Source organism: Moschus berezovskii, chromosome 27 (genome assembly GCF_049115385.1).
Source record: "Moschus berezovskii isolate FMDL1 chromosome 27, NW_MosBer_1.0, whole genome shotgun sequence".
In the NCBI taxonomy this organism is placed as follows: Eukaryota; Metazoa; Chordata; class Mammalia; order Artiodactyla; family Moschidae; genus Moschus; species Moschus berezovskii.
In genome coordinates this window covers 15,054,309-15,082,063 of record NC_142486.1, presented here as the reverse complement: position 1 = coordinate 15,082,063, position 27,755 = coordinate 15,054,309, and the positions used below count along the sequence as shown (strand labels likewise).

At 52.9% G+C, this 27,755-nt stretch overlaps 3 protein-coding genes across 4 annotated transcripts; 2 read left to right on the top strand and 1 right to left on the bottom strand.

The window, feature by feature from the left end:
* Positions 1-5,518: 5,518 nt before the first annotated feature.
* BCKDK (branched chain keto acid dehydrogenase kinase) lies at positions 5,519-9,601 on the top strand. The gene is made up of 12 exons (XM_055409918.2): positions 5,519-5,625; positions 6,216-6,582; positions 6,709-6,777; positions 6,873-6,983; positions 7,267-7,314; positions 7,395-7,514; positions 7,596-7,694; positions 7,888-7,961; positions 8,297-8,425; positions 8,516-8,605; positions 9,060-9,218; positions 9,311-9,601. The coding sequence occupies exons 2-12, from the start codon at positions 6,388-6,390 to the stop codon at positions 9,453-9,455; spliced, it is 1,239 nt and encodes a 412-aa protein (XP_055265893.2). The 5' UTR covers positions 5,519-5,625; positions 6,216-6,387; the 3' UTR covers positions 9,456-9,601.
* An 850-nt stretch (positions 9,602-10,451) lies between these two features.
* KAT8 (lysine acetyltransferase 8) lies at positions 10,452-21,873 on the top strand. Its single transcript, XM_055409917.2, has 12 exons — positions 10,452-11,080; positions 12,041-12,469; positions 13,666-13,740; positions 13,825-14,000; positions 17,723-17,776; positions 17,876-18,040; positions 18,777-18,866; positions 20,554-20,694; positions 20,787-20,880; positions 20,968-21,118; positions 21,241-21,395; positions 21,703-21,873. Exons 2-12 carry the CDS (start codon positions 12,259-12,261, stop codon positions 21,765-21,767), a joined length of 1,377 nt encoding a protein of 458 aa, XP_055265892.1. The 5' UTR covers positions 10,452-11,080; positions 12,041-12,258; the 3' UTR covers positions 21,768-21,873.
* Positions 21,874-21,931: 58 nt separating this feature from the next.
* PRSS8 (serine protease 8) lies at positions 21,932-26,569 on the bottom strand. 2 transcript variants are annotated; one of them, XM_088833322.1, is made up of 6 exons: positions 26,226-26,569; positions 25,912-25,928; positions 24,008-24,174; positions 23,500-23,771; positions 23,246-23,412; positions 21,932-23,111 (listed from the first exon to the last, which is right to left on the bottom strand). In XM_088833322.1, exons 1-6 carry the CDS (start codon positions 26,308-26,310, stop codon positions 22,788-22,790), a joined length of 1,032 nt encoding a protein of 343 aa, XP_088689448.1. In that variant the 5' UTR covers positions 26,311-26,569; the 3' UTR covers positions 21,932-22,787. The 2 variants fall into 2 exon arrangements, with proteins under 2 accessions (XP_088689448.1, XP_088689449.1); XM_088833323.1 differs by having other exon boundaries at positions 24,008-24,170; positions 25,911-25,928; positions 26,226-26,568.
* Between the last annotated feature and the right edge of the window lie 1,186 nt (positions 26,570-27,755).

Sequence of the window (27,755 nt, the reverse complement as noted above, 5' to 3'; positions counted from 1 at the left end):
GGCCATACCATGCAGCCTTTGGGTCTTAGTACCCTGACCAGGGATTGAAACTAAGTCCTTGCCAGTGAAAGCGCAGTGTCCTAACCACTGGACCACAGGGCAACATCTTGACCACAACTGCATAAGCAACCCTGAACCAGAACCACTTAGCTCAGCTGCTTCTAGCTGACCCAAAGAAACTGTGTGAGATAATAAATATGTATTGTTTTGAACTGCTATATTGTGAGGGTAATTTGTCACACAACAACAGATAATTAATACAGGGCAATCAGGGACTCCTGTGGTAGTCCAATGGTTAGGACTCTGTGCTTCCAATGCAGGGGGCATGGGTTCGATCCCTGGTTGAGGAACTAGGGTCCTACGTGGCCAAAATAATAACTACAAACAAATAAATAATTAAAAAATACAGGGCAATCAGATGTTTATGTGACGACTTAGGTCTCCAGTAAAAGTTCTCCAGGGAACCAACTGTATCATCTTTTATGATCTAGCTTCATACATCATCATTTAGTATCCCTTCCACTGTAATCACAAATCTGCTTAGAACCAATGGGAAGGAAATCAGAACTTCACCTCTTGATAGGAGAAGTGTCAAAATCATAAACTAAGAAGTTCAGAGACTTTCCTGGTGATGCAGTAGATGGGAATCCACCTGCCAATGCCAGGGACACAGGTTTGACCCCTGGTCTGGGAAGATTCTACATACCGTGGAGCAACTAAGCCAGGCACCACAACTACTAAGCCTGAACTCTAGAACCCACGTGCTGCAACTACTGAAGCCCACACACCCTAGAGCCCACACTCTGCAACAAGAGAAGCCACAGCAGTGAGAAGCCAGAACACTGAAACAAAGAGTAGCCTCTGCTCACCTCAACTAGAGGAAGCCCGAGCACAGCAGTGAAGACCCAGTGCAGCCATAAATAAATATATAATTAATTCACGTGGGCGTGTGGGGTGCAGCATCTTTGGGAAATACAAACTGCCACATGAGGCAACTTTTTTCCCACCCACGTTGTCTCTTACTCCATACAGATTACAGCTTCTGAGCTCTGTCTGAGCCCAGATCTTGCTCCTGGGCTCCAAACCCCATAGTAGAAACACTTCTAGGACCTCACCATCCGGATATTCTCACAGGTCAATCCGATGCAGTGCAACACACTCAAAACTGAGCTCCTATGTTACTCAGCTATAAAAAGAAATTATATTGGGTCATTTGTGGGGACATGGATGGATCTAGAGACTCTCACAGAGTGAAGTAAGTCAGAAAGAGTAAAACATTATCATTTATTAATGTATATGTGTGGAAACTAGAAAATGGTATAGATGATCTTATTTGCATAACAGATATAGTGGTTTAGAGTTTAAGAATCTGTCTTCCAAGGTAGGGGACCCAGGTTGATCCCTAGTCAGGGAACTAAGATTCCACATGCCATGGGGCAACTAAGCCCTAATGCCTCAAATGAAGAGCCCAAACCCTGCAACAGGAGAAGTCAGTGTAACAAAAAGCCCATGTGCCATCATGAAGACTTAGCATAGCTCAAAAAATTCCAACAACCCCCCCCCCCCAAAACAGAAATAGAGACACAGATATAGAGAATAAGCATATGAACACCAAGAGGGGAAAGCGGGTGTGGTGGGTTGAATTGGGACTTGGGGATTGACTATATACAGTACTGATGAAAAAGTGAAAGTTAGTCACACAGTCGTGTCCGACTCTTTGAGATCCCATGGACTGTAGCCTGCCCAGCTCCTCTGTCCATGGAATTCTCCAGGCAAGAATACTGGAGTGGGTTGCCATTTCCTTCTCCAGGGGGTCTTCCTGATCCAGAGATCGAACCCAGGTCTCCTGCATTGCAGATAGATTCTTTACCAACTGAGCCACAAGGGAAGCCCCACACTACTGATACTGTGTATAATATAGAGTCCCAGGTGGCTCAGTGGTAAAGAATCCCCCTCAATGCAGGAGACATGGGAGATCCGAGTTTGATACCTGGGTTGGGAAGATCCACTGGAGGAGGAAATGGCAACCCTCTCCAGTATTCTTGCCTGGGAAATCCCACGGACAGATGACTGACGGGCTGCAGACCATGGGGTCACAAAGAGTTGGACATGACTGAACACTCATGCACATAACATAGAGAATTCATGAGAACCTACTGTATAGTTCAGAGAATTCTATTCAGTGCTCTATGGTGACCTAAATGGGAAGGAAATCCCCAAAAAAGGAGATGTATGTATACATATTGCTGATTTACTTTGCTGTATAGTAGAAACTAACAACATTGTAAAGCAATTATACTCCAATAAAAATTAGTTTAAAAAGATAAATAAAATCTGAATGGTTTACAAAGAGCAAACTGACCTTCTCCAAATCTGGCTCTTCTCTGGGGTTTCCCATTTTAACCTTGCCCCCCCGCCCCAATCCACCCAAACCACTCCTCCTGGACGTCTCTCTCACTCCCGGTGATTTATGCAGACCACTACCTTGACCCAACCATCATCAGCTCCTACCTAGATAAATGCAGTAGCCTTCTCTCTGGTCTCTCAGACATATTTGTCCCTCACCCCAACATACATTCTCCATGCAACAATCAAAGTGATCCTTTAAAAATAAAAATAAGAAATAAAGATGTAGCTTTGTCACTCTGCCTTTCAACAACTCAGAGAAGAAAGCCCAGTATTTCTTTCATTGATTTAACAAATGTTTATTGAGCACCTGTTACATGCCAGAGACTGTGTTAGAGGCACAAGATAAATCAGTATAGCAGATAAATATTCATACATTGGTCTTACATTTTAGGGGAAAAAAATGAGTAATGAATATAAGAAATTCATATAATATGTTGTTGGTGATAAATGCTATGGCTGCAATAAAGAGTAGAGCAGAAGAAATTCCCAGGCAGTCCAGTGGTTAGAACTCAGCATTTTTCACTGAAGGGGGTCAGGGTTCAGTCCCTGGTCCCAGAACTAAGAGCCCAAAAGCCTTGAAGTCCGGTCAAATAAATAAATGAGTAAAGCAGTGAGGGGAATGGCTGCTACTGCTGCTAAGTTGCTTAGTCGTGTCCGACTCTGTGGGACCTTATAGACTGTAGTCCTCCAGGCTCCTTTGTCCATGGGATTTTCCAGGCAAGGATACTGGAGTGGGTTGTCATTTCCTTCTGTAGGCGATCTTCTCAACCCAGAGATCAATCCCACGTCTCTTAGGTCTCCTGCATTGGCAGGCAGGCTCTTTACCACTAGCCCCACCCGGGAAGCCATACTAACCAGAGTGGAATGGGGGCGATTGCAATTTTAAATTGGATTATCAAGTTGGGCTTCGTTCAGCTGACATTTGGGCAAAAGCTTAGAGGAGATGAGGGAGTAAGCTATGTGGAGGGGAAGGGTGTTCTAAACAGAGGAAACAGCTCCTGAATGTGCCTAAGTGTGTTTAGGGGGAAATAGGTGGGCCAGTGTAATGTGAGGTAAGGACAGAGAGGAAGGAGGGGACAAGTCATTTAATCTCTTTAAAAAAATTTTATTTGGCTGCACCGGGTCTTAGTTGGGGCACGGTGGAATCTTCCTTGCTGGCATGCGGGATCTCTTTCTCTGACCAGGGATTGAACCTGGGCCCCATGCATCTGGAGCAAGTAGTCTTAACCACTGACCATCAGGGAAATCTCCCATATAATCTTTCTGGGCCTCTATCCCGTCCTGTGAAAAATGAGGATATTAATAGTACTTAGCTCAGAGGTACTGTTATGAAGATGAAAGAAACACATGTTAATCTCTTAAACAAGGGCCTGACTGGCGGTGGCACTCGTGGTGGTGCATGTCCAACCTCCACCGCCGGGAGGCAGCAGCGAGTCCCAGCCGGGCTCTGGGCCAGCGTGCAGGGTCAAACGAGGTGAGGCCCTTCCCGGATGTCTGCAGCCTCTGTGACTGCAGCCGTCTCCCTCATTCCCGGCCTCGCCGCGGCCACGTGAGCGCAGAGCTCTGGCACACTGCAAGCACTTCTTTGCCTCTATGGGCACGCCGGCCTCCCACCGGGAGCATCCTCCCCTCTCCCTTCTTCCGCTGGCTCAAGCCCTGCCTGCCTCCAGCCTCCTCCGGCTTCACTCCAGGATAGCGCCAGGATGCGGGAAAAGAGAGTGGGAATGGTGTGGGGATGAGGGTCGAAGAGGAAATCCAGAGACTCAGGGAGCCCCTTCCTCATGATCTGTGCAGACTTTCCAGCTAGTTCCTCAGGCAGGCCAGCTGGTGGTAAAGGGTCCAGCTTTCACTGCAGAGGGCCCAGGTTTAATCCTTGGTCCCGGAACCAAGATTCCACAAGCGGTAGGTCGAAAAGGAAAAAAAAAAAAAGATAGCTGCAGAGACATCTCCCACTTTACTTGCTTCTTTAAAATTTTAAAATATTTAGAATCCAGTCAGTTCAAGTACACACAAACACTGAAAAGTCTCTCTCCCATCATCTCCTGCTTGGAAAAAAACCTGTCTTTTCATTAATCTCTCTGCATTTGGTCTCACATCCTAATCACTGTAGCCGAAGGGTTCTAAGGCGCAGATCTATTCCATTAAAATCCCTCAATGACTTCTAGCCGTTCCCTGGTGGCTCAGATGGGAGTCTGCCTGCAGTGCGGTGGACCCGGGTTTGATCTCTGGGTCAAGAAGACCCCCTGGAGAAGGAAATGGCAACCCATTCCAGTATTCTTGCCTGGAGAATCCCATAGACAGAGGAACCTGGCGGGCTACAGTCCATGGGGTCGCAAAGAGTTGGAGACGACTGAGCAACTTCTCTTCTCAGGACAAATACAGATCTGGTCACCTCATTCATCCCCTCTCCTCCCAGACTCCACATGGCTCCAGGCTCTTCTCTGTCATGATATGCCCTTCCCATTCCAGCTTCCAGGCATGGCTGAGTCCTACTCACACTGCATGTGTATCAACTGTCTATCTTCTGTCCATCAATTGTCTGTCTTCCTTTACAGGGTCGAGAAAGGTCCATTAATTCAAGACCAAATCTCTCCTAGCACAGAAATGTCACCTAATCAGTGTTTGTTGCTGATATTAATAATATTAATAACAATAGTTAATACAGTGTTAATTCCATGCCCAGAACTATTCTAGGTGCTTTACATGTATCAATTCATGTAACCACACAACCCCAACGTTAATAAAACCTCATTTTACCAAGACAGGAATTGAAGTATTGATTAGTTTGAGTAACTTGCCCCAGATTGTGAGTGACTGAGCTGGGTTTTGAACCAGGCACTCTGGTTTTCCACAAATGAGTCAAGACCCTGAGGAGAAGGACCAGACCTCAGAGGGGGAATCCAGATAGCGTGTGGTCTGTGCACGTTGCATCTCAGGGTATTCTCGCCCTGTCCCATTTCTTTCCCGAGGGCCTGCTTCCCAGAGAGACCAGGTAACTCTGGGGTTATCTGGGGGGTCTAGGAGCGGGACATAACCGCTATGGGCTGGGCGCGTGGGTGCGAGTCCTCTGCTCCAAACTACAACTCCCAGGAGGCACCGGGAGCCCATAGCCCACGCGACGTCACGGCGGCTGAGGGCGCAGGCGGCTAGGCTCGCCCGGCCCCGTCGACTGTTGGGCTGTTCCGCTCGGACCCCGGCCCTGGCTCTGGCCCAGCGGTAAGGGGAGCGACCCTCGCAGACCATGTCCACTAAGGCTTCGCATCACTCGACCACAGCCTCCGCCTTTGCGCTGGATCGTTGGAGCGCGCGTGGAGGGCGGGGGTGGGGGTGGGGCCAGCATCTACCATATGGGGGAGATCCGGGCCGAACCAAGTGACGCTGCGGAGGGAGGGACCCAGACTGGGGCTCCCGAGCCGCTGCTTCCACGCAGCCGACCCTCGGTGCACAATTCTTCGTGCCACACGTATGCAGGCCAGACCCCGGCCGGGGTCTGAAGGCGCCGGATTAGGGGTCAGCCCCGCCCCCTGAACGAGGGTGCAGCGGATCCGAGAGATCAGGGGCAAGGTTTCCGGGCTGGACTGGTCTAAGTATCCCCTCCCCTCCAAGCTACCAGATAGAGCCTTAGATTGAAGAATAGTAACTCCAGAAAGCAAGGTGATCCAGGCTTTCCCTGTGTGTGTGTCTTTGGGGAGGTGGTTGAAGGGGTTGGGCAGAGATAGTCAAATCTGAATATACCTGTGCTCACCTAGAGAGATGGCACCTCTGGATTCAGATCCGTACAACTCCCCCTTTCCCCTCCTTGGTAGATGGGAGCTGCTCCCCGGAGGCTGAGCTGGTCAGCATCCTCAACCGGCGCTCACCCCTGAAGTCACAGAAGAGCCCCTGCCCACCCACACCCTTGCCCAGTTTTGGGGTCGCCTCCGTCTATCGGGTTTTCAGCCCAAGTGGCCACCCAGCCCAGTTCAAAGGAACAGAACGATGATACTGGCTTCGGTGCTGGGTAGCGGACCCCGGGGCGGGCCACCCCTCCGGCCTCTCTTGGGACCCGCACTCTCGCTCCGGCCCCGCTCCACATCAGCCACTGATACCCACCACGTGGAGATGGCACGGGAGCGCTCTAAGACCGTCACCTCCTTTTACAACCAGTCAGCCATTGACGTGGCAGCGGAGAAGGTGTGCAGCTAGGGTGGTGAGGCCTGGGTCTGGAGCTGGAGTGGGGGTCCAGGGAAGGGGTGAAGCTAATATGGCCGGGGGCAGGGTGTTAGAGGTACTATGCTCAAAGGCCCTCTGCCCCTCCAGCCCTCAGTCCGTCTCACTCCAACCATGATGCTCTATTCAGGCCGCTCTCAGGATGGCAGTCACCTTCTGGTAAGATTCCTGCCTCTTGTTTTGCTCTTGGGCCCTGGAGCTCTGACCCAGGCCCCCAGCCCCTGGCCTTAACTTCCCTCTTCTCTTTCTTCTAGAAAAGTGCCCGCTACTTGCAGCAGGAGTTGCCAGTGAGAATCGCTCACCGCATCAAGGGCTTCCGCAGCCTTCCTTTCATCATTGGCTGCAACCCCACCATACTGCACGTGGTAAGGTGGCCTCAAGGGGGCATAGAGAGGACCTTAAATCAGTGTGCCCACCACCCATGGGGCAGATGGGGAGAGGGAACCAGAGTGGTAGAGACCTACCTGCCTAAAGTTTTCTGAGTCCTAGAGGGCTCAGCCCCAAGCTTTAATGGAGAGTTGAAAGACCATGATGGGGTCGGAACCCAATGAACTGGGGTGGATGGCAGTCCGCATAGGTGGTCGTGGCTGACTGTTCTCTACCTGTGCCCAGAGCATCCTTGTGAATTCCCACACCTCTTTCTTGCAGCACGAGCTGTACATCCGTGCCTTCCAGAAGCTGACAGACTTCCCTCCGGTGAGGGCTGGGCCAGGGCAGGGTGTGGGGCTGAGAGGTCAGGGCTGGACCATCCACGCTCACGACTCTGTGGCTTGCAGATCAAGGACCAGGCGGATGAGGCCCAATACTGCCAACTGGTGCGACAGCTGTTGGATGACCATAAGGATGTGGTGACCCTCTTAGCAGAAGGCCTGCGTGAGAGCCGGAAGCACATAGAGGTCAGGGCAGCGCAATGGGAGCCCAAACCTGGTGGGGGGCCGGGGAAAGGTACAGGGTTTCTGAGGTCCTGCTCTTTATAGGATGAGAAGCTCGTCCGCTACTTCTTAGACAAGACGTTGACTTCAAGGCTTGGGATCCGTATGTTGGCCACCCATCATCTGGCGCTACATGAGGACAAGGTGGGGCGCCGGGACCTAAGAATGTCAAGTGGACCAGAGGGAACTGAGCCAGGAGCCCCCTTGGACTGGGGACCTGGTCTGCGGGCCTGGGGAGAGCCCTGGGGCTGCTTCTGTAGTCTAGACTTTACAAGCTTTTGTTGCCCAAGGTGTGGATAGAGGTGATCTCTGGTCCTGACCTTCTTTCTCCTACCAGCCCGACTTTGTTGGCATCATCTGCACTCGCCTGTCACCGAAGAAGATTATTGAAAAGTGGGTGGACTTTGCCAGGTGAGGCTAGAATGGTTAAGGAAGTGGACATCATCAGGCAGAGAAGGTCTGGGTCTGAGCACTTGCCCAGGATGTGGTCCAGGGCAGGATTTTTCAGCTGTGGTACTATTCATGTTTTGGGCCAGATCTTTCTTTTCTGTAAGGGGTTGGCCTGTGCTTGTGAGGATGTTCAGAAGGATCCCTGGCTTCTACTCACTTGATGCCAGTAATGCGACCCAGTTGTGGCAAACAAAAATGTTTCTAGTAATTGCAAAATGTCCTTAGGAGGGTGGGGACAGAATCAGCTCCAGTTGAGACCCACTGGTTGGAGTCTGAACACTTGCTCCTATCCACAGACGCCTGTGTGAGCACAAGTATGGCAATGCACCCCGAGTCCGCATCAATGGACACGTGGCTGCCCGTTTCCCCTTCATCCCGATGCCACTGGACTACATCCTACCTGAGCTGCTCAAGAACGCCATGAGGTGGGCCGCTGGATGTATTGGAAGGGGGCAGATGGGAACTGAGGTGAGGCGGGGGTACCACCACCTACTGGTATTTGGCCCCTTGCACAGAGCCACAATGGAGAGTCACCTCGACACTCCCTACAATGTCCCAGATGTCATCATCACCATCGCCAACAATGATATCGATCTCGTCATCAGGTTTGCCTTGGGTGCGAGTTGGGTGGTATGGATGCGGGTTTCTGGGCACTGTTCCTGATCTGCTGAATGACCTCACGCTTAGTGAGACTTAGTATTTCCTCTGGTGCTGAGATTGCCATTGGCTGGACATGAGTGGATTTGGGGCCAACTGCAGGCCCCAGGGGCCTGTCTTTGTCAGAAACTGAGGGGCCCAGAGCAGGGAAAGAGTCAGAAATACGGTGCTGGGCGGAGAATCAATGTCAAGTCCTGTGAGAAGGTTTAAGGAGTCAGTGGCAGAAGCGAGGATGGAGAAAAGTAGCTTACAAAAAGCAAGGCCCAAGAGTCTGGGTGACCACATTCCATGTTTGGGTGGGTGGAAGGGACAGAAAGGCTGCCTTAGCACTCACTGTCTGCTTGGGAGGTAGTGAACCCTCACCAAAGCTGAGCCAAACCCCCGTTACTGTCATCCCGCCAGGATTTCAGACCGGGGCGGGGGAATTGCTCACAAAGACCTGGATCGGGTGATGGACTACCACTTCACTACAGCTGAGGCCAGCACCCAAGACCCCCGGATCAGCCCCCTCTTCGGCCACCTGGACATGCACAGTGCTGGCCAGTCGGGACCCATGCACGGGTGAGGCCCCATCTGGCCAGAACGGAGGGGTGGGGGGGCCCAGGAAACTCAAGCCTCTGAAGCCCGTGTCCTGTCCCCCTGCCCACCCCCAGCTTTGGCTTCGGGCTGCCCACGTCGCGGGCCTACGCAGAGTACCTCGGTGGTTCCCTTCGGCTGCAGTCACTGCAGGGCATTGGCACAGATGTCTACCTGCGGCTCCGTCACATCGATGGCCGGGAAGAAAGCTTCCGCATCTGACCTCGCAGCCCTAGGCCGACTGGCCTGCCCAGGCTGGGCCATACTCCCTGCCAGGACCTCCTGGACCCGGCAGGGTACCACCCTGCTCCACACTGCTGCATCTTGGGTCTTAGGGCCCCAAACAGGTGGACTTACATGGAGCCAGGCACTGGCCCTCTTCCATAGGGTCCACTGCTTCCCTGCCTCCAGGCCTTAGAGGGGAGGAAGTGGGGACCCTCGAGGTCTCCCGCACCAGCTCCATCATTCTCGTTCCTGGGGAATCCCACTTTGACCTGCTGTTTGTTATTAAAGTTCACATTTTGAATGCCCTCTCAGGCCCCGTGTGTGGGGAGGGCAGATGAGCCTTTGTTTCTGCCCTTTTTCAGGTCCCCTGGATCCTGGGTTTAACTAGTTCATGTCCTGGTCTCTTAACCATCTTCACTGCCTGGCAGACCAGGAATAGAACTGGCCCTGGGTCTCCTGCACAGTAAATTTAACGGGAGTGGGGATGAGTCGGGCAGTTTGTGCAAAGACCTCTCATTCATTTCATTTCCCTAATGTTTCTGCCTCCCAGATAATATGAAAGGCCCAGGTTGGCCCAGCTTCAGGCCTCAATTCGGATTCTTCCCAGCAGTCACAGGTTATAGAGGTGAAGGTGACCCGACTGGGCACTCTTCCGAGCCACCTGATTCCTAAACCTGAGTAAGGAAGGTTAAAAATACTGTCTGCCAGCTGTGCCTGCTACTGAGAACACACAGGATTGTGCCCTGGCAGGCCAGAGGACAGTGGGGCCCGGGTAGGGAGGGCAAAGAGCTCCAGGGAGCAGGTGGTGGTGACCCCCCTCCCACCCATCTTGCCAGGAAGGAAGAAGGCCTAAAGCCTGCTTGGTGAGACTGGTGATGGAAGTGGGGGACTGAGAGGAGACAGAAATTGTTTCTAGTGGTGGGAAACCCTAGTGATTTGCAAGGCTGAAAATCTTGCTGTTGCAGTGCTGGGGGAGGAGGAGGGGGAGGCTGGAGAGGTAGGTGGTAGTCAGGGTGAAAGACCTTGAAATTGCAGCCCAAGAAGTGTGAGTTTTATCCTGGAGGTAGCAGGGATCCATGGAAGGGTTTGAAGCTAGGAAGGGAGGTTGGATTCCCTAGAGTGAGTTGTTCAGTCGTGTCCAACTCTTTGCAACCTCATGGACTGTGTAGTCCATGGAATTCTCCAGGCCAGAATACTGGAGTGGGTAGCCTTTCCCTTCTTCAGGGGATCTTTCCAACCCAGGGATCGAACCCATGTCTCCTGCATTGCAGGTGGATTCTTTACCAGCTGAGCCACCAGGGAAGCCCTGGATTCCTTAGAAGCACATCTTAAAAAGATTTGTATCCAAGTGATTTGTTGAGAAAGTGCTTCCAGAAGGGAGTAGGGGAGGCAGGAAAGGGAAGGGCAAGAGGCCAGGCAAGAGAGGTAAGCGGCACAGCCATTGATGGACTCCTCTGCTGGATGATCATTTGTTTATTGTCCATATTTGATTGGGCAGGTACTTAAAACTCCCAGACTGAGAACTTCCATTTTCAGCTCTTTCAAAGCAAAACAGTTCCATTAACTTGAGAGACTTTTCAACAAACAAGCTTCTGGTGCTGGCTTCTGAAAGCACATCAAAGGTAATCATGAGCATAAGGAAGCAACAAAAAATGATTCTGTGGGAACTGTGTGAATCATCAACATAGTTCTAGGGGTGGGTGGAGAAGGAACAAGTACTACAGTGTTAATTTTAAATTTTTTTCTTGCCTGACTTATTTCTTCTGTTTCATATGCTGCCAGACAGGGCATTTACCACTCCCTCCAAACTCCTTTACTTCCCCAAAGACAAGTTACCAGCTCTTCCCACTGCCATTGCTCACAGGTACTTAGATGTTTCGTGATCTATAACCTCATCCTTAGGCCTTGAGCATTCCACTCCTCTTAGAATTGTTTCTAAGCCCAATAGCCAAATTACAAGTCAGGTATGACTCAGAGTGGCCAAAGGGAATGTTTATTGAGCACCGACTCTGTATGGCATTGTGCAACACGCACTTGTTTTATAAATACGTAAGAGATGAATATATGGTTCAATCTTTATGGTTATATGGCTTATACAGTGTAACATTTAACGACATTCTGGGAATGGACACTCCCAGTGTAGGGTCAGAACCCAGGATTCCTCACTCATTAAGCCCAAGATGCTCTCCATTATGTCCAGGGCCTTTGGCTAGTTTCTGTTTAGGGAACTTGGTCATTTCTTTACAAAGGCTTGATTCTGTGCGAGTGATTTATTGGACCTGTTTCCCCAATCCGATCTCCTTTTCCCATCCTGAACAAGGAGCGCAGTTTCTTCAGTCTTTAAAAACGGGAGACCAGTATTTGGCTGGTGGAAGTGCATGGGATGGGTGTTAACCCCAGGCTCATCGCCTTAAAGCCAGGCGTCCAGAGAGGCTGCTCTAGCTCCGCCCCGGCAAACTGGGGGCAGAGCCGCCCGATAACTGGCACATCTTGGCTTCCTCAGGCACCAGAAGTCTCAGGCACCAAAAGACAGAGCTGAGACATCACATCAGGAAAGCCTTTCTCCTCTCTTTTAACTCTAGGGTGCAGCCATAATTCCAAACGGAAAACAACTCCAGGGTAACCAGCACAGTCAACGTCAATCTGGCCCGGCGCTGCGGAGCCAGTCACACTAGCCAACGAGCTCCTGCCACGTCACAGGCCCCGCCCTCCAGCTTGCTGCGGACTCCGCCCTGCGTCGCTGACCCGGATCTAAAGGCGCTATGCGGCGCTATATTCTGGCGTCACTTCCACTACAGCGATGGCGGCACAGGGAGCAGCTGCGGCCGTTGCGGCGGCGACTTCAGGGGTCGCGGGGGAGGGCGAGCCCGGACCCGGGGAGAATGCGGCGGTCGAGGGGACCGCTCCGTCCCCAGGCCGCATCTCTCCGCCGACCCCGGCGCGCGGCGAGCCGGAAGTCACCGTGGAGATCGGAGAAACATACCTGTGCCGGCGGCCCGATAGCACCTGGCGTGAGGGCGGGGCCCAGGCCAGGGGGCGGGGCCTAAGGGGGTTAGAATTCGGTCTTTGGGACTTGCCCCGGCGCCGCCTACAATCCCCACCGGCTGGGCTTTAGCCAAATTCTTCCTTCTATGTTTTAGAGCTCCCATTCCACTTTCTTGCCCAGTGTTAGGCTTCATTCCCTTTTTTTGTTAACCTGCTTCCTCACTGGTCTCCCTTGTGTCTGTAACTTCCCATTCTATCCATCCCCTACAGCCGCCAGCGAAGAGGACCTCCCGGAACACAAAAACGAGCTTCCCTTCCCTTCTATTTTTTTGCATCATTTCCAGAGTAACCCCCAAATACCTTAGAATGGCCTTCATTTTTGTCACTTTGCTGTTTTTTAGCACCCCTAGCAAAGGCCATTGACAGACCAGACCACGCTCTTAAGACCATAAGCCTTTTACCGCTGGCTAGCCCCACTCATCCTTTTAGCTTCATATCCCCTGTGATGTCATTCTTGACTCCCTTCAGGCAGAGTGAGTCGTTCCCTTCTGTATATTCCTGCAACATTTTCTTCATACCTGAGCTACGGTATATGTATCATTGTATTGTCATTGTCTGTCTTCTATCAAAATGTGAACTTCTGGAGGGCAGGACCGCTCATGATTCATCAGTGTATCTTCTGTACCCAGCAGCAACCCAGCTCAGGGCCAGACTTACAGTGGTTGCCTTACTCATTTGTTGAATGGTCTGCTATTTGGTGCTGTACCGAAAGCTTATCACCATTTGAGGGGGGCGCTGTTATCCTTATTTACAGATGAAAGTACTGAGGCTCAGAAAGCCAAAATAACTTGTTCAGTTAAATACAGCTAGGAAGTGGGGCTGTGTGAGTCCACAACTAGCTCTCGTGGCTTCTGAACAAATGAACGACTGAGTATAGTAATACAGACCTTGAATTTGGAGCCAGACTTGAATTCGGTTAAATATTAGTGTTTATTACTTTTCAAATAGGTGAGCGTAGGTAAGCCTCAGTTTCCTTGTCTCTCGTATAAGAATAAGAGCCCCAATCTGGCCCACCTCAGGACAGTGATTGAAGGGAGTGGCAGAGGTGAGCAGATGAGGGTAGCTTCGGAATCTGGCCTCAGAAACTGGCAACCTACTCCTCATTGTCACTTGTTCCATTCCCGTTTTCTTTCTCGGTGATCCTATCCTTTTTCCTTCACAGATTCTGCTGAAGTGATCCAGTCTCGAGTGAACGATCAAGAAGGCCGAGAGGAATTCTATGTACACTACGTGGGCTGTGAGTGACTTAGGGTATTCAGGTCGGGGTGCGGGGTTGGGGGAGAATGTGAAAGGGCAGCTCCCTCATGACCCATCCTCACAGTTAACCGGCGATTGGATGAATGGGTCGACAAGAACCGGCTGGCGCTGACCAAAACAGTGAAAGATGCTGTGCAGAAGAACTCAGAGAAGTACCTGAGCGAGTTGGCGGAGCAGCCGGAGCGCAAGATCACTCGCAACCAAAAACGCAAGCATGATGAGATCAACCACGTGCAGAAGGTCCAGATCCCTTCCCTTCCCCAGTGCCCTCTCCTTCCCCGGGTCCCTCCCCTTCTCCTGGGCCCGCCCCTTCCCCAGGTCCCTCCCCTTCCCAGGGGCCCCAGGAGGCTCAGCATCCTCTCTGGACTTCTTGGGTCCTGGTGCCACACCCACAGCAGCTCCCATTGCTTAAGCTCCTGCAGTATATGGGGGACTATCTACCTCCTCCCAGGTATTCTTCACAGATGAGAAGACTGAGGCTAAGAGAGGGTGAGAACTTGGCCGTAGTCTTGTGGCAAGGAACTGACACAGCTGGGACTGGAACTCAGGCCTCTTGCAGCTTTTATGCCCCTTTTGGCTGTGCCACATTGACAAACGGACCTGAAAGTTCCAAGGGAAGGAAGAGAATGAGTGATTTGGGGGTACTTGCAATTGCCAACCTGTGTGCTGAGTGCTGTGCCTGAATAAGCTCATCAGGTCCTCTGTAACAACTTAATGCCACAGAGCTAATTAATTCTTTTTGAGGAAAGCAGGAAGCAGACTCAGAGAGGTTAAGTAACTTGCCCAAGGTCACACAGCTAGTATATAAAAGGGTGGATTGAAATTAGAGTAATAATGGCACATTTATTGGCTTGTGAGCCACAGTATTAGGCTAAGTATTCTAGAGCATGATCTCATTTAAATTTCACAGCAACTCTGTGAGGTAAGCTTTATATCCCCGGTTTATAAGGGAGGTGCAGGTAGTTTTAGGAACCCAGTCAGGAATTAGATTTGCCAACTGGATTGTTCTACTTTGGGGCACAAGCCCTTAGCCTTGACTTGGAAATATCCTAGAAACTCCTGTCATTTATTTCCAAACCTTGGGTTTGGGGACTTTTCTAGTGGTCCAGTGGTTAAGACTCTGTCGTTCCAGTGCAGGGGGTGTGAGTTCAGTCCCTGGTTGGGGAACTAAGATCACCCATGCCTCTGGGCTAAAAAAATAGAAACAAAGTTTGGGTTCTTTTCTTGAAGCCAGCCTGCCCCTGGGGGGTTTCTTTTCTCCTGCTCTGAGCCTCAGTTTCTGGATCTGTGAAATGGAGCGTGCAGATGAGAGGAGACTTTATGGAGCTCTTGAGGCACCCAGGTTTTCGTTATTTTCACCCAGTGCACTTGCATGCTGAGCACTCATTGTGGGTTTTGCAGCAATGGTTTGCACGCTGTGGGACACAGCTATTAGTAGATTGCCAGATGAGTTCAGTGGGTTGTGGTCATTTAAATTTAAAAAATGGAAGAAGACAAGGTACAAACTATCAGAGTATATTGTCCTTTAATAAAGGTAAGTTGAGAAGCTCTTATTTCACATACAAATATACATGTGTGTATACACAGACTGCCAACTGGTTAACAGTGCTGTCATTTAAAAAAAAAAATTTTTTTGTTAAATGCTTTGAATTAGAAAGATCTCTCACCAGGGATTCCTGGTGGTCCAGTGGTTAGGACTCGGCGTCTTCACTGCCATGGCCCAGATTCAGCCCCTGGTCGGGGAACTAAGATTCCACAAGCCATGTGATGAGAAGAAAACCTGAAAGATATCTCTAAAGCACCATCTAAGGCAGCACTGTCCTACTGAACATCCTGTGATGGAAATGGAAATGTGCTGTGTCTGTGTTGTCTGATACAGTAGCCACTATCCACGTGTGGCTATTGAGTACTTGAAATGTACTGAGAGCTGAATTTTATTTTGAATGTAATGAATTTAAATTTAAGTAGCTGCTTGTGGCTAGTGGCTACTTTATCCTACAGCATGGTCTAAGGTTTGCTCAGTTCCCCAGCCAGGTTGCCCTGGTAAATTAAGTCTCAAAGATGTCCTTCTAAGCTGGCAGTCAGCATGGTGGATGACCGTGGACCAGTGGTGGTCAAAGAATGAATAACCAGCAAGTTACTCAAAGAATGAATAATCAGTGAGTTAACGATCAGCAAGGTTCTCCAGGGCCTCATTAATGTTTAATTCTAAATAAATTACAGCATTTATGAAAAGTAGTGTTTTTGTAGTTCTTTAACCCATTTGCAGAGGAGGACTGATTTGTGAATTGGGAGATGTGTTTTAAAGAGGCACATGAGGAGGAAAAGCTCCCTTCCCTTATCTTTGCAGGGGTTTAGCTTTGGTGTTGGACAGACTGGAGGCCCATGCCCCACTCTGCTGGGTCCCGGTTCTGTGAGCCCACTTCTCCATGCCTCAGTTTCTTCTGTGCGGTGTGAATAGTGAGCACTCTCATCTCAGACTCGTGCTGAGTAATGCCTGTGATGTGAGCACTTGGTACTTGGAATAAATGGCAGCTGGCTAGTCCCCAAGGGTGAATGATCTCACTTCTCCCTGTTTACTTCTCTGTAAAGTAGAAGTAAGAACATTGTGTCTCCACATTGCCAAAGGGTTAAATGAGGCCATCCGGCGAAGTGCTTGGTGGAAAGGGTTCTGGGTAAGACACTGGCCCCTGTCTCCCTTTGGAACCACAGGGCAAAGCTGCCGTCTTCTCTGGTGTGGGTCACAGGCCTTCCTGGGTCACTTGTCAGGCTGGCCTTGGTTTCCTCTGCAGCCTCTGGCCTAGAACCTGGGCAGGCTGTGATTGCCACATGAGTTATAGCCCTGCCTTCCAAAGACTTGGAAAATAGGGAAACCAAATCAGGGGAGACGGTGGGTACTGTTGTTGAGCAAGGCATTCCTGACTGGAAAGGAATGTATTCTGGCTCAGAAGAATCCAGTCAGGCCTCCTGGATGGGGTTGGGAAGGGTGCTGGGTCTTCAGAGACAGAAAGAGCACAGTAAAAACAATGACACGTGATCGCTCGCCAAGCTCTGCCTCGTCAGGCACTCGCCTGGCTCGTGCTCGGTACCGGGCTGAGTAAGCATTTCTGGCAGCTGTAGAAGAGGGAAGGACATGGAGGCTGGGAGGAACTGCATGCACAAAGGCATGAAGACCAGAAACAGGAGTGTTGACAGCAGAGCAGAGTTGAGCTGAGACAGAGGGCTGGCAATCCCCAGAGGCCTTGTCAGCAGCTGTCCAGACCTGACATGGTAGCAGTGGCTATTCGGGGTGGGGCAGAAGGAACCAATTCCAGAGATGACAAAGAGGTAAAGCTGACAGGATGTGGCCATTATTTGAATGCCAGGCTGAGAGAGGAGGAGGAGCCTTGTGAGCAGGCTCATTATTGGTCTGGAGCAGTTGGCCCAAGGGTGATGCTTCCCAGTGAGTTGAGGAACCCAGGAGGATGAACAGGTTTGCAGGAGGAAAGGCCAACTTCCTTTCTGGATACCTAGGGCTCACTGTGCCTGTGGGAGGGGCCTCTGGGAGTAGTCCCATTTGCAGGAAAGAGGTCCAGGCACATTGGGGTGTCCCTACGGGTTCCTGATATGGGCGCAGAAGACCAGACCTATTATTTCCTCTGTCTCCCAACAACTATGGCAGAACTGGATTGATCCAATTGTAAACACCAGAGCTCTTAGCAACCTAAGGAGTGGAGCCAGGCCTTCTGATCCTAGCCCTGTTCATCAGGCAAACAGTCCAGACTTGAGCATCGAGGGGCTCTGGGATGTATGGGTGGGTGGGCACATGGGAGAGGAACTTGGACCAGCCAGCTTCAAAACCAGGTAAAATAAGCTTGCTTGATCTCGAATTATTATTGTAGTTTAAGGGATGAGGTCTGGAAAACAGAAGGGGTGTCCTGACCCCTTCAATTCACCTCCGTCCACTGCTCTTTCTCACTCAGACCTATGCAGAGATGGATCCCACAACAGCAGCCTTGGAGAAGGAACATGAGGCAGTAAGTAGGGGGAGGGGTCCTAAGTGGAGGTGCCCCTTCCCTGTTGCTTCTCTTGCCCCGACCAAGCCCTCCTTCCCTCCACTCCCACCTCGCCCACAGATCACCAAGGTGAAGTACGTGGACAAGATTCACATTGGGAACTACGAAATCGACGCCTGGTACTTCTCCCCATTCCCTGAAGACTATGGGAAACAGCCCAAGCTCTGGCTCTGCGAGTATTGTCTCAAGTATATGAAATACGAGAAGAGCTACCGCTTCCACTTGGTGAGGCTGGGCTGGGTCTGGTGCGCACAGAGGGTGAGTGTCGAGGCTGAGGGCCATCTGAGACAGCGGCCTGGGGCAGGAGAGACGGGTCCAGAGCTGTAGAGCCAAGGAAAAGCTGGCCCAGGTGGAGAGACCTGGCTTCCAGGCCTGACTATGCCTTGGCTGGAGCCTCCCCAGATGTCAGGTTCCTTTTATGTGGAATGGGGACCTTCTGGGGTCCCTGGCCCTCACCACATATTTATCAAGGCCAGTCCAGTGCCAGGTTTTTCTGTGCAAAAGAGGAAGTCAGCACAGCCCCGAGCCATGGGATCACGACACCTGGACGGTTGGAATGCTTGGCCATACACAGGAGCCACCGGGCTGGCGTGGTGGTGTGTTTCCCACAGGGTGAATTCTTAGGCAAATGTGTGTGGTTTAGGAAACAACCTTGTCATGGGTGCTGGCCCTCCAGCGCCAGGCTGAGCTGGACTTGTAATTATCCTGCTGTGTGATGTTCATGCCAGTTACCTGGCCTGTTACTGTGCCTCAGTTTCTCCATCTGTAAAACAGGACTCGTCTCCTCAGATGGTTGGGTGGTTTACCTGTTACAGGTAAAGGGTGGAGCCCCAGAGTCTCCAACTGGGGAAGTGGAGAGAAGCTTAGGCCTGCTGTAAGCCACCCAGGGTGGGATGGGGCGCCCAGCAGGGAACCTCGGGACTCCACATCTGTGCCTCCTCCCTCTCCCCCCACCACCCAGGGCCAGTGCCAGTGGCGGCAACCCCCGGGAAAGGAGATCTACCGCAAGAGCAACATCTCTGTGTATGAAGTGGATGGCAAAGACCACAAGGTGAGCCCTTGGGCAGAGTTACCATGGAAATGGGGGACGCGCTAGGCACTTGCTGATGATCCTCACCATCGATAAAGGGCAGAGGCCAGCCTTAGCGTGAGAAGAGGCCTGTGGGCTTGTGCTCAGCCTGGCACCCAGCCGTGTTCTGTGCAAAGTAAGCTCCCTATGGTGCCACCCTCAGCTTCTGGGTTTCCCTTCTGTCCCTGAGGGATTTGGCTTCTAAGAGGGTAGCTGGGGGTGGCTTAGGCTCAGGTGCTTCTGGAACCCAGAGTGGAGATTGTCCAGCCTCAGGGTATTGTTCAAACCTGCTTTCTCTTTCTGCCTGAAGAAATGGTGTTTGTTTTTCCTGGATGGGAACTGCTCTGTGTGAGGTTTCCTGCCCGAGAGCTCTGTGGCTCTGATGCCAAGTTCCTTGTTCCTGAAGGACTTCAGTGGGGCAGTATATGGTCTCTGGGGCCTGCTTTGCTGTCATGGACAACTTGGCCTTTGCCTGGTCAGTCTAGGAGGGTCTCACCGAGGGTCCCCAATTCTTGTGCAAGGACAGCGGAGTGTAAGATGCAGGGGGCTGGCTTCTGAGTGGCTCCGGGCTTCAAATCGCCCTGTCACTTCCTTGCTGACCTTGGACAAGTTACTTAAGGTCTTCTGTTCTTGTCTTCTCCTCTTTAAGACAGGAGTCATGCTAATATTTACCTACAAGACTTGTTAATGGAATAAATGAAACAGCAAAGTAAAGTCCTTAGCCCAGTTCTTGGAATTGAGCAGGGCCTTAGTAAACATGGGCTTTTGCCAGCCTTGTGATGAATAGCTTGCTAAATAGCCTCACGTGAGCCCCCTGCTCTGCCTTCCTGAATATCATTGGGGTCGGGGGTGGGGTTGGAGGGCAGAAAGAGACAGAGCAGAGACGTGGATGTTCTTTCCAGCTCCACCTTGTCCAGCGTTGAGGCCTCAGGCAGTCCCTCACCCTTACAGATCCTCAGTTTCCTCCTAAGCAAAATGGGTCAGCAGTTCTGGGCTCACACAACTGTTGGGTCAAATGAGAGTGGTGGTAAAAGGTGTCCTTGATGTCTGCCATGCAGCCAGCCTCAAGGTCCCACTTGCCCTCCTGACATTGGTCTCTGGCCTGGCACGGCTGAGGGGGTAGATAGCTTGGGCTGTGGAGTCAGGCTCAAGGGTTGCTCATCTGCAGACATTTACCAACCCCCCGGTTCACCCTTCACCATGTGCTAGGTCTGAGGGCACGGCTCTGAGCAGACAGAACTCACACACCAGCTTGAGTTCCGCCCTGGCGCTCACCAGCCAGGGGACCTTGGGTGAGCCACTGTCTCCTCTGAGCCTGTTTCCTGAGCTGAAATAGAAGAGTCTGTGTCTCTAAAGATCAAACTCCTCTTGAGCGCTCAGCAGCAGTAGCCATGATTAGCCCGGCTCTGCTGTGACCTCCTTGAGTGCTCGTACCTATCTGATTTTCCATTTCCCTGTCCATCAGAAAGTGACTCTAAGACTCCTTGCAGTGCTAAACACGGCCATTCTGGTGAAGATCCCACTTCTCACCGGGCTGGCACTGGCTACTCTCCGGAGCCTGGCACTTGCAACAGGCAGGGTGACAGCACCTGCCCAGACCTTGATGGAGCTAGGTGGGGGCGTTCTGCCTGCCCGCTGAGCCTGCTTCCACCCACCCCCTACCTTTCAGATTTACTGTCAGAACCTGTGTCTGCTGGCCAAGCTCTTCCTGGACCATAAGACGCTGTACTTTGATGTGGAGCCGTTCGTCTTTTACATCTTGACCGAAGTGGACAGGCAGGGGGCCCACATTGTCGGCTACTTCTCAAAGGTGCTGGGAAGCCCAGGTTGAGGGGGCGGGGGGTGGATGAACCCGAGTAGGGGCTGAGTCTCCCCAGAGACCCTGACCACCCACCCCCGCAGGAGAAGGAGTCCCCAGATGGGAACAACGTGGCCTGCATCCTGACGCTGCCCCCCTACCAGCGCCGTGGCTACGGGAAGTTCCTCATTGCTTTCAGTGAGTGGTTCCTGCAGGAAGGGCGACGATGATGAGGGGTGCCGGGGCAGGGTGGGTCCTCAGTTTCCTCGTTTCCACCACCACCAGGCTATGAGCTCTCGAAGCTGGAGAGCACGGTCGGCTCCCCTGAGAAGCCACTGTCTGACTTGGGCAAGCTTAGTTACCGCAGCTACTGGTCCTGGGTCTTGCTGGAGATCTTGCGAGACTTCCGGGGCACCCTGTCCATCAAGGACCTTAGGTAAGTCCTCCCAAAGGGAAGGACTCTCCTCCGACTGCCCGTGATCCCCTCTCCTTGGCCCCTCCCAGCCAAACCCCTCAAGTCGACCTCTCTCCAGCATTTGCTCTAATCTGTTTGTGCAGCCAGATGACGAGCATCACTCAGAATGACATCATCAGCACCCTCCAGTCCCTCAACATGGTCAAGTACTGGAAGGGCCAGCACGTGATCTGTGTCACACCCAAGCTCGTGGAAGAACACCTCAAAAGCGCTCAGTATAAGAAACCACCCATCACAGGTGGGTAAAGGGGCTGCCCTAGGGGTGTGTGTGTGTGAGCCATGGGGGATAGGTGTAAGGACCTCCAGGAGCCAAGGCCTCCTTTTTGCTGTCACCTGATCCCAAACCAGTCTGACCAGCTCCCAGAACCAAGCCTGCGGCAGGCCACTCATTCCTGGGCTTCCCTCCCCCCCCACCCCAGGAATCAGTCTACCCGTGTTCCCATCTGGTGAAACCTGGCCTGGGTCCAGGGCAGAGCAGCCAGGGTGACCGGGGAGGGGGGTGTGGGGGGGCCATCCTGCCTCTCATCCGTCTTTTGTCCCCACAGTGGACTCTGTCTGCCTCAAGTGGGCACCCCCCAAGCACAAGCAGGTCAAACTCTCCAAGAAGTGAGTGGCCTGTGCCTCTGCTCCTGAACCCGTGCCTCCTTGCCTCCCAGCCTGTAAATATGTACAGACCTGTTTCATCACTTTTTTAAATAAAGTAAGTGCTGCCGGTGTCCCAGGGCTGATGGGCTTCATTCATTTCATGTTTCACACACACACACACACAGCCGGTTGTGCTCAGAATATTTTACTCCTTCTGACCCCCCACCCCAGGTGCTTGTTGGAGCCCAGTTCCGGTGGGGGCTCAGTCCTCCGGAGTCCAGGAGTCAGGGCTCAAGGCGGGGCACGGCAGCCAATGAGGCAAGATTGGGGCCTTTTTTGTCCTTGAAAACCTGCTGCCCAGAGGCAGCCCCAGGCTTCCCTGGTGGCTCAGATGGTAAAGAATCCACCTGCAGTGCAGGAGATCAGGGTTTGATTCCTGGTCAGGAAGATCCCCTGGAGAAGGGAAATGGCCACTCACTCCTGTGTTCTTACCTGGGGAATCCCATGGACAGAGGAACCTGACGGGCTACAGTCAATGGAGCCGCAAAGAGTCGGACACGACTAAGTGACTGACAAACTTCAGAGGCAGCTCTGGCCCAGAAGACAGGAAGAGGGTGAAGTGATGGGGCTCATCAGACAGAGCAGGTGAGGTGCTGAGCCAGTCCTTGTTCAGTAGCCGTCAGTTGGCCAGTCTTCTAGAAATGGGTGGGGAGCCCATTTTCATAGCAGAGGGTCCTTAGGGGCTCCATAGGAGCCCAGCAGATAGGCTTGTGAACAGCAGATGGAAGTGACCAGAGGTTCTAGCCAGTACCACAGGCAATAAACTCCTGCAGTGGAGGTTACCGTCCCAAAGAACGATCCAGAAGAGTGGGCTCAGAGTTCAGGATGGTGCCTTGAAGTCCCACAGGGTCCTGGGAGGAGGGAGTGACTCAAGTCAGGCCCGGGGCCCAGAGTGTCCCCGGTGGGGCCTAGTATGGGATCAGCATCCGTCCTTGGGTGTGATGTGGAGGTCTTGGAAGCAAAGTAGCTCCCAGGCATGAGTAGCTCAGTCGTCATGCAGCAGGCAGAGGAGGCCCAGGGTCAGGCCAAGTGGCAGCAGAAGGATGGGTCCCGCCAAGCCCTGTGCTGGGGCAGAGTTGAAACCCTTGTAGTGGCTGCAGAGGTGGCCATCGGGCTGGGACTCCTCCATTTGGGGCACCACCTGAGGCTGGAGCTCCGCCACTTTGTAGTGAATCCAGGAGGCATAAACGGAGGTCAGGGTATAAACACCGGGCCTGTTAGGGGCCCCACAGGCATCACCCCAGCTTACGATGCCTGCCAGGTACCAGCGGCCTGCCACTGGGCAGGAAAGTGGGCCCCCAGAGTCACCCTGAGAAGAAAATCCACACAACGGCTGTTAGGACGGGACCCCAGGCCTCCAACCATCCAGGCCAAGCCCCCTCAAGCCCTCATCTCCCAAGACACACCTGTCTTCCCCCGTTCACCCGGACTCCCTGCATTTACCTGGCAGGCGTCCTTGCTCCCATTCACGTAGCCAGCACACAGCATGTCCTGGTCAATTAGGTGGGGCTCCCCGGGCTTGGCATTGATATTGTACAGGCAGTTACAGGTCTCACGACTGATCAGCGGTACGTCAAGTTGCTGCAGTGGCCGGGGGTTCGGGAGGCTCACTGTGGGGGGCGAAAGATGCTTACCCAGGGTCTCCTAGCCTGAGTCAGCTCCCCTCTGTGTCTCTAGACGTTAGCCCCATCCCTCACCTGAGGGGGCCACATGGCCCCAGCCAGTGACAATGCACTGGAGGCCATTGGGGAAGGAGGCGTTGGCTGCGGGGAGGCAGATGGGCCGGATGTAGCGGGAGAAAGTGACGGAGCTGCTGAGCTGGAGGAGTGCGATGTCCCCCATGGAGCCCTCGTGGGAATATTTCTCGTGGGAAATGACCTGGGCCACCCCGCGGACCTGGGTTTCACTGCTGTAGTAGTCCAGCTGGTGGGTGCCCAGCTTGACCTCGTATTCTTCTATCTTGTTGTCACTGCAGGCAGAGGGGTGAAGGCAGAGCAGCTGACCTTTTGGGTCCCACTCTGCATTCTCGGTTTATCCCTTGACCTGTGACCTGTGGCCTCTGGCCTTCATTCCTGACAGGTCCTTAACAGGCTTTATTGATAACCCCTAGATCCAACCCAAGAACCCCCAGTCTTTGACTTACACTGATCCTTGAATCTTGACCCCCACCCCACTTCCCCACCCTGCCCCCCACCCCATGGGTACCTTGGGAAGCAGTGAGCAGCTGACAGCACCCACTGATCGGACACGAGAGAGCCGCCACACACGTGGGTGCCGTGGTGGTTGATGCTGACCTGCCAGGGCCACTGGCCGCGAGCTGCAGTGTTACCACCTGTGATACGTCCCTGAGGGACCACACCACAAGAGGCTGCCGGGAGAGGAATGGGAGGGTCAGGGCCTCTGGAGCCACCAGACCACTTCCTCACCCGACACAGCCCAGGAAGTCTGGTTTGGAGCTTCAGGGCTGAGTTCACAGAAGCCAGCCAGGCTTTGTCCCCATCCCCCAGCTCACCAGTACCTGCTGTCCTCGACCCAGTGGCTTGCTAAAGGTCTCACCCAGCTTCTGTCCTCTCGCGGCTTCCTGCCTTCCATCTGATCTTACCTATCTGGCCAGTTCACAACCTGCTTAAATCTTTCCCTGGCTCCATTCTGCCCTTAAGAGAGATTCCAGACCTCTCATGGTGCTGCCATCCACTCCAGCCACCTGTCTGGACACTCACTGTCACTTCGGGCCACACACTAGACCTCTAGACCTTTGTTTACCCAGATCACTCCACCTAGGGCAGTCTTCCTTGTCCCCACTTCTATTTGAAATGTGAAATGGTGATACTTTGGCCTCCTGATGGGAAAAGCTGACTCACTGGAAAAGACCCTGACGCTGGGAAAGACTGAAGGCAAAAGGAGAAGGGGGCAGCAGAGGATGAGATGGTTAGACAGTATCACCGACTCAATGGATGTGAATTTGAGCCAATTCTGGGAGACAGTAGATAGAGGAGCTGGGTGTGCTGCAGTCCATGGGGTTGTAACGAGTTGGACAAAACTTAGCAACTGAATACAACAACAACAAAAACTTCTATTTGCCTATAGAGGTGGTTCAAACACCAGCCCCTCTGGTCTGCCGTCACCCTGCTGGCTGAGACAGGTGATGCCTCAGAGCTCCCAGGGTCTATGCTTCCCGGACAGGGCTGTTCGCATTCTGTCTACTTCAACCAACCAACTTGGGCGTTCCCTAGGGGCAGAGACGAGGGCAGACTCACACATCCCCAGTGCTGGGCACAGGGCTGGGCACACAAATGAAGTCGTGGATGTGTTGAACAAATGAACAGAACAGCCTGGATCCCAGGGTGTGAGCGTCTCATTTCATTTCCAGGACAGCCCCACCCCTGTGAAGGCCACTGTTTGGAGCAGGACCCAAATGCCCTTCGCAAAGTCACCTTCTCAGGTGCAGGGAAAACCACCCAGTCAGGCTCCTCCCCCTCTCCTCGTAAAAAGGACAATAGCTACCATTTAGAGACCAACAGTTCAAACAATGCCAGGCCCTGAAGGGGCTTTCACTTCCTTTACCTTCCTGACTCCTCAAGCAGCCCCAGGAGGTAGACAGAATTGACTTCATTTGATTTTGGCCTGCACTGCATGGTCTGTGGATCCTAGTTCCCCAACCAGGGATCAAACCGGGCCCTTGACGGTGAAACCACAGCGTCCTAACCACTGGACCGCCAGGGAATTCCTTCAACTTCATTTTAGAGGTGAAGGGACTGGCTGCGTGAGACATAGCCGGTACATGGTGAAGCAGGGACTGCCAAAGAGACTGACCCTTGGTTTGTTCCCCTCAAAACAACCCACCTTTGGGCTCAAACCTGACTTCAAATCCCAGTGCTGCACTCACTGGCTGTGTGCCGTTGGGCAAGTCACTTAGCTGTCCCTCACTGTCTTAAAGACTGAGGCTATCGTCCCCGCCGCAAGTGCTACCAGGGACCTAAATAAGACAACGGGAGTGGACGCAACAGCTTTGCAGAGAGGGTCAGGTGCTCCAATGCTCCATGGAAATTTGAACCCCTGGCCCCACCCCTCACCTTCCCCTCCCCCATTCCTCCCAGATGAGCCTCACCTTCGGCTCCAACGGCTCCTGGAGGGACAGAGAAAGAGGGAGGGGTAAGCAGGGAACCCTCTAGAATTCAGCCCCCAGGTCCCCCACCCCCCAATCTGCTGCTTCTCCTGGAGGCTTCCCCACCCCCCACCCCAGCCCCAGGAGACCAAAGCTGAGGAGACAGGCCAAGAGCCAGCAACACTGAAAACGGGGGTTCTTGAGCCCAGAATAAGGGACGTACCCCCGGAAAGGGTTATACCCTTGGCCCCAGGGCACTCCCCTCCTCCCCTTCCCACCCTCGCCTGCCCCATGCTCTCCGCTCACGCCCACACTCACCTATCCCATTCCGGAATAATCCAAGCAAAAGCACAGTGGCCACAGCCTCCAGCCACCTTGGCCCCAGGCCCGACTTCTGGGCCATGGCCCAGGACCAGGTGCCCTGGGCACCCAAGGGAAGGGACCTCAAAGGCAAGAGGTAGGGGGTCAAAGGCAAGCTCCAGGTGTCGGGATCACGGAAGGTAGGAGAAGCAGGTGTCCAAGGCTGGCTTCCAAGGTAGGAAGCGAGCGCAAGGGAAATGCTGGGGTCTCTGCAGCCGGGCAGTGAGGACCGGTCTCCAGATCGCCGTGAGTACGCACCGACCTTCCTTCCGGAGTGGCAGCTCCAGGAAAGGGCACCTACCTGTCTGCCCCGCCCCTGGCCCCGCCTCTCCGCTCAGCTCCACCAGCCTCTCTCACCAGACTAGGCTCTGTGTGTTTGTGTGTGGGTGACCCCTAGGCTGTGTGTGTGGTAGGCGGGAAGGTGGGGGGGCTGTTGTTTAAGCAGCCCCAGGCAGGGCTGGAAACCTGGATGTCTGGATTCCTGACCCAACTGCTCTTGGGCCCAGGTCTCTCAGATCTCCCATACCTGTTATGCCCCCTCAGGGCCCGGCCTGGCCTCTGTTATCTTCCGGCCGGCCGCTGCTCCCTCCTTCCCTCCTGAAGCCTGGTGTCTGAGCCCCAGGACGCCCGGCTCTGCCCCGGGGCTAGGGCTCCTTCAGTCCCTGCTGTGGAGCCTGCAACCTCATCTGCATGTGGTGAGGTGTGGTGATGTGTCTGGGGATGCTCATCATTCCATACATATTTATTGAGAGCCTAATATGTTCCAGGTACAGGAGACAAAGTGGACACCATCCTGCCTTCCCTGAGCTTGTGGTGAAGTTGAGGTGACAGACCTGAATCACAGGATGATACAAGCAATTACAGAATAACTTCAAGCGAGGCTGGAGATGGAGGAAGAAGCATGGGGTGGCTGGGGGGGGGGCGTTTCTGGAGGCCATTGACAGGAGCCCAACCTAGGGTGGCCAAGAAGGGCTCCTCAAGAAGGTGCCTTTCGAAGTGAAACCTCAAAGCGTTTTGAAAAGGTGCTAAGAGGCAAAGATGGGGAAGGGTGGTCCAGGTGAAGGGTCCTCTCATGGAGGGTGCAGGGGGGCCCATCTGCCTGGTCTGGGGAGTCAAGTGCTTCCTCTGTAACTGTAGAAATTTGGGCAACTGGGAATGTGTGTTGACTTCAAGTTTTAGAAAAAGAGAGCCCCACTTGCCCACTTTCCTTTCCTGAGACTAGGCATCTGGCTCTCTGAGCCAGGACTTTAGGGCCCAGGCTGGAGGGCAGGGAATTCCTCGACTGGGAAAGGAGATGAGACTGACTTGGGAAGGAGTCTAAGCTGAGGTGGAGAAGGCAAGACGCTGGCCATGATGGGTGGGTTTGGGTAGAGAATGGGGCGTAATAAATGCTTATGGAGGATGGCATATGACCGACTGGGTATGGGGAACAGATAGGGGTGTATGTCCCTGTGGAGACAGATTCAGGGGAGTATTCTCCTTGGGATC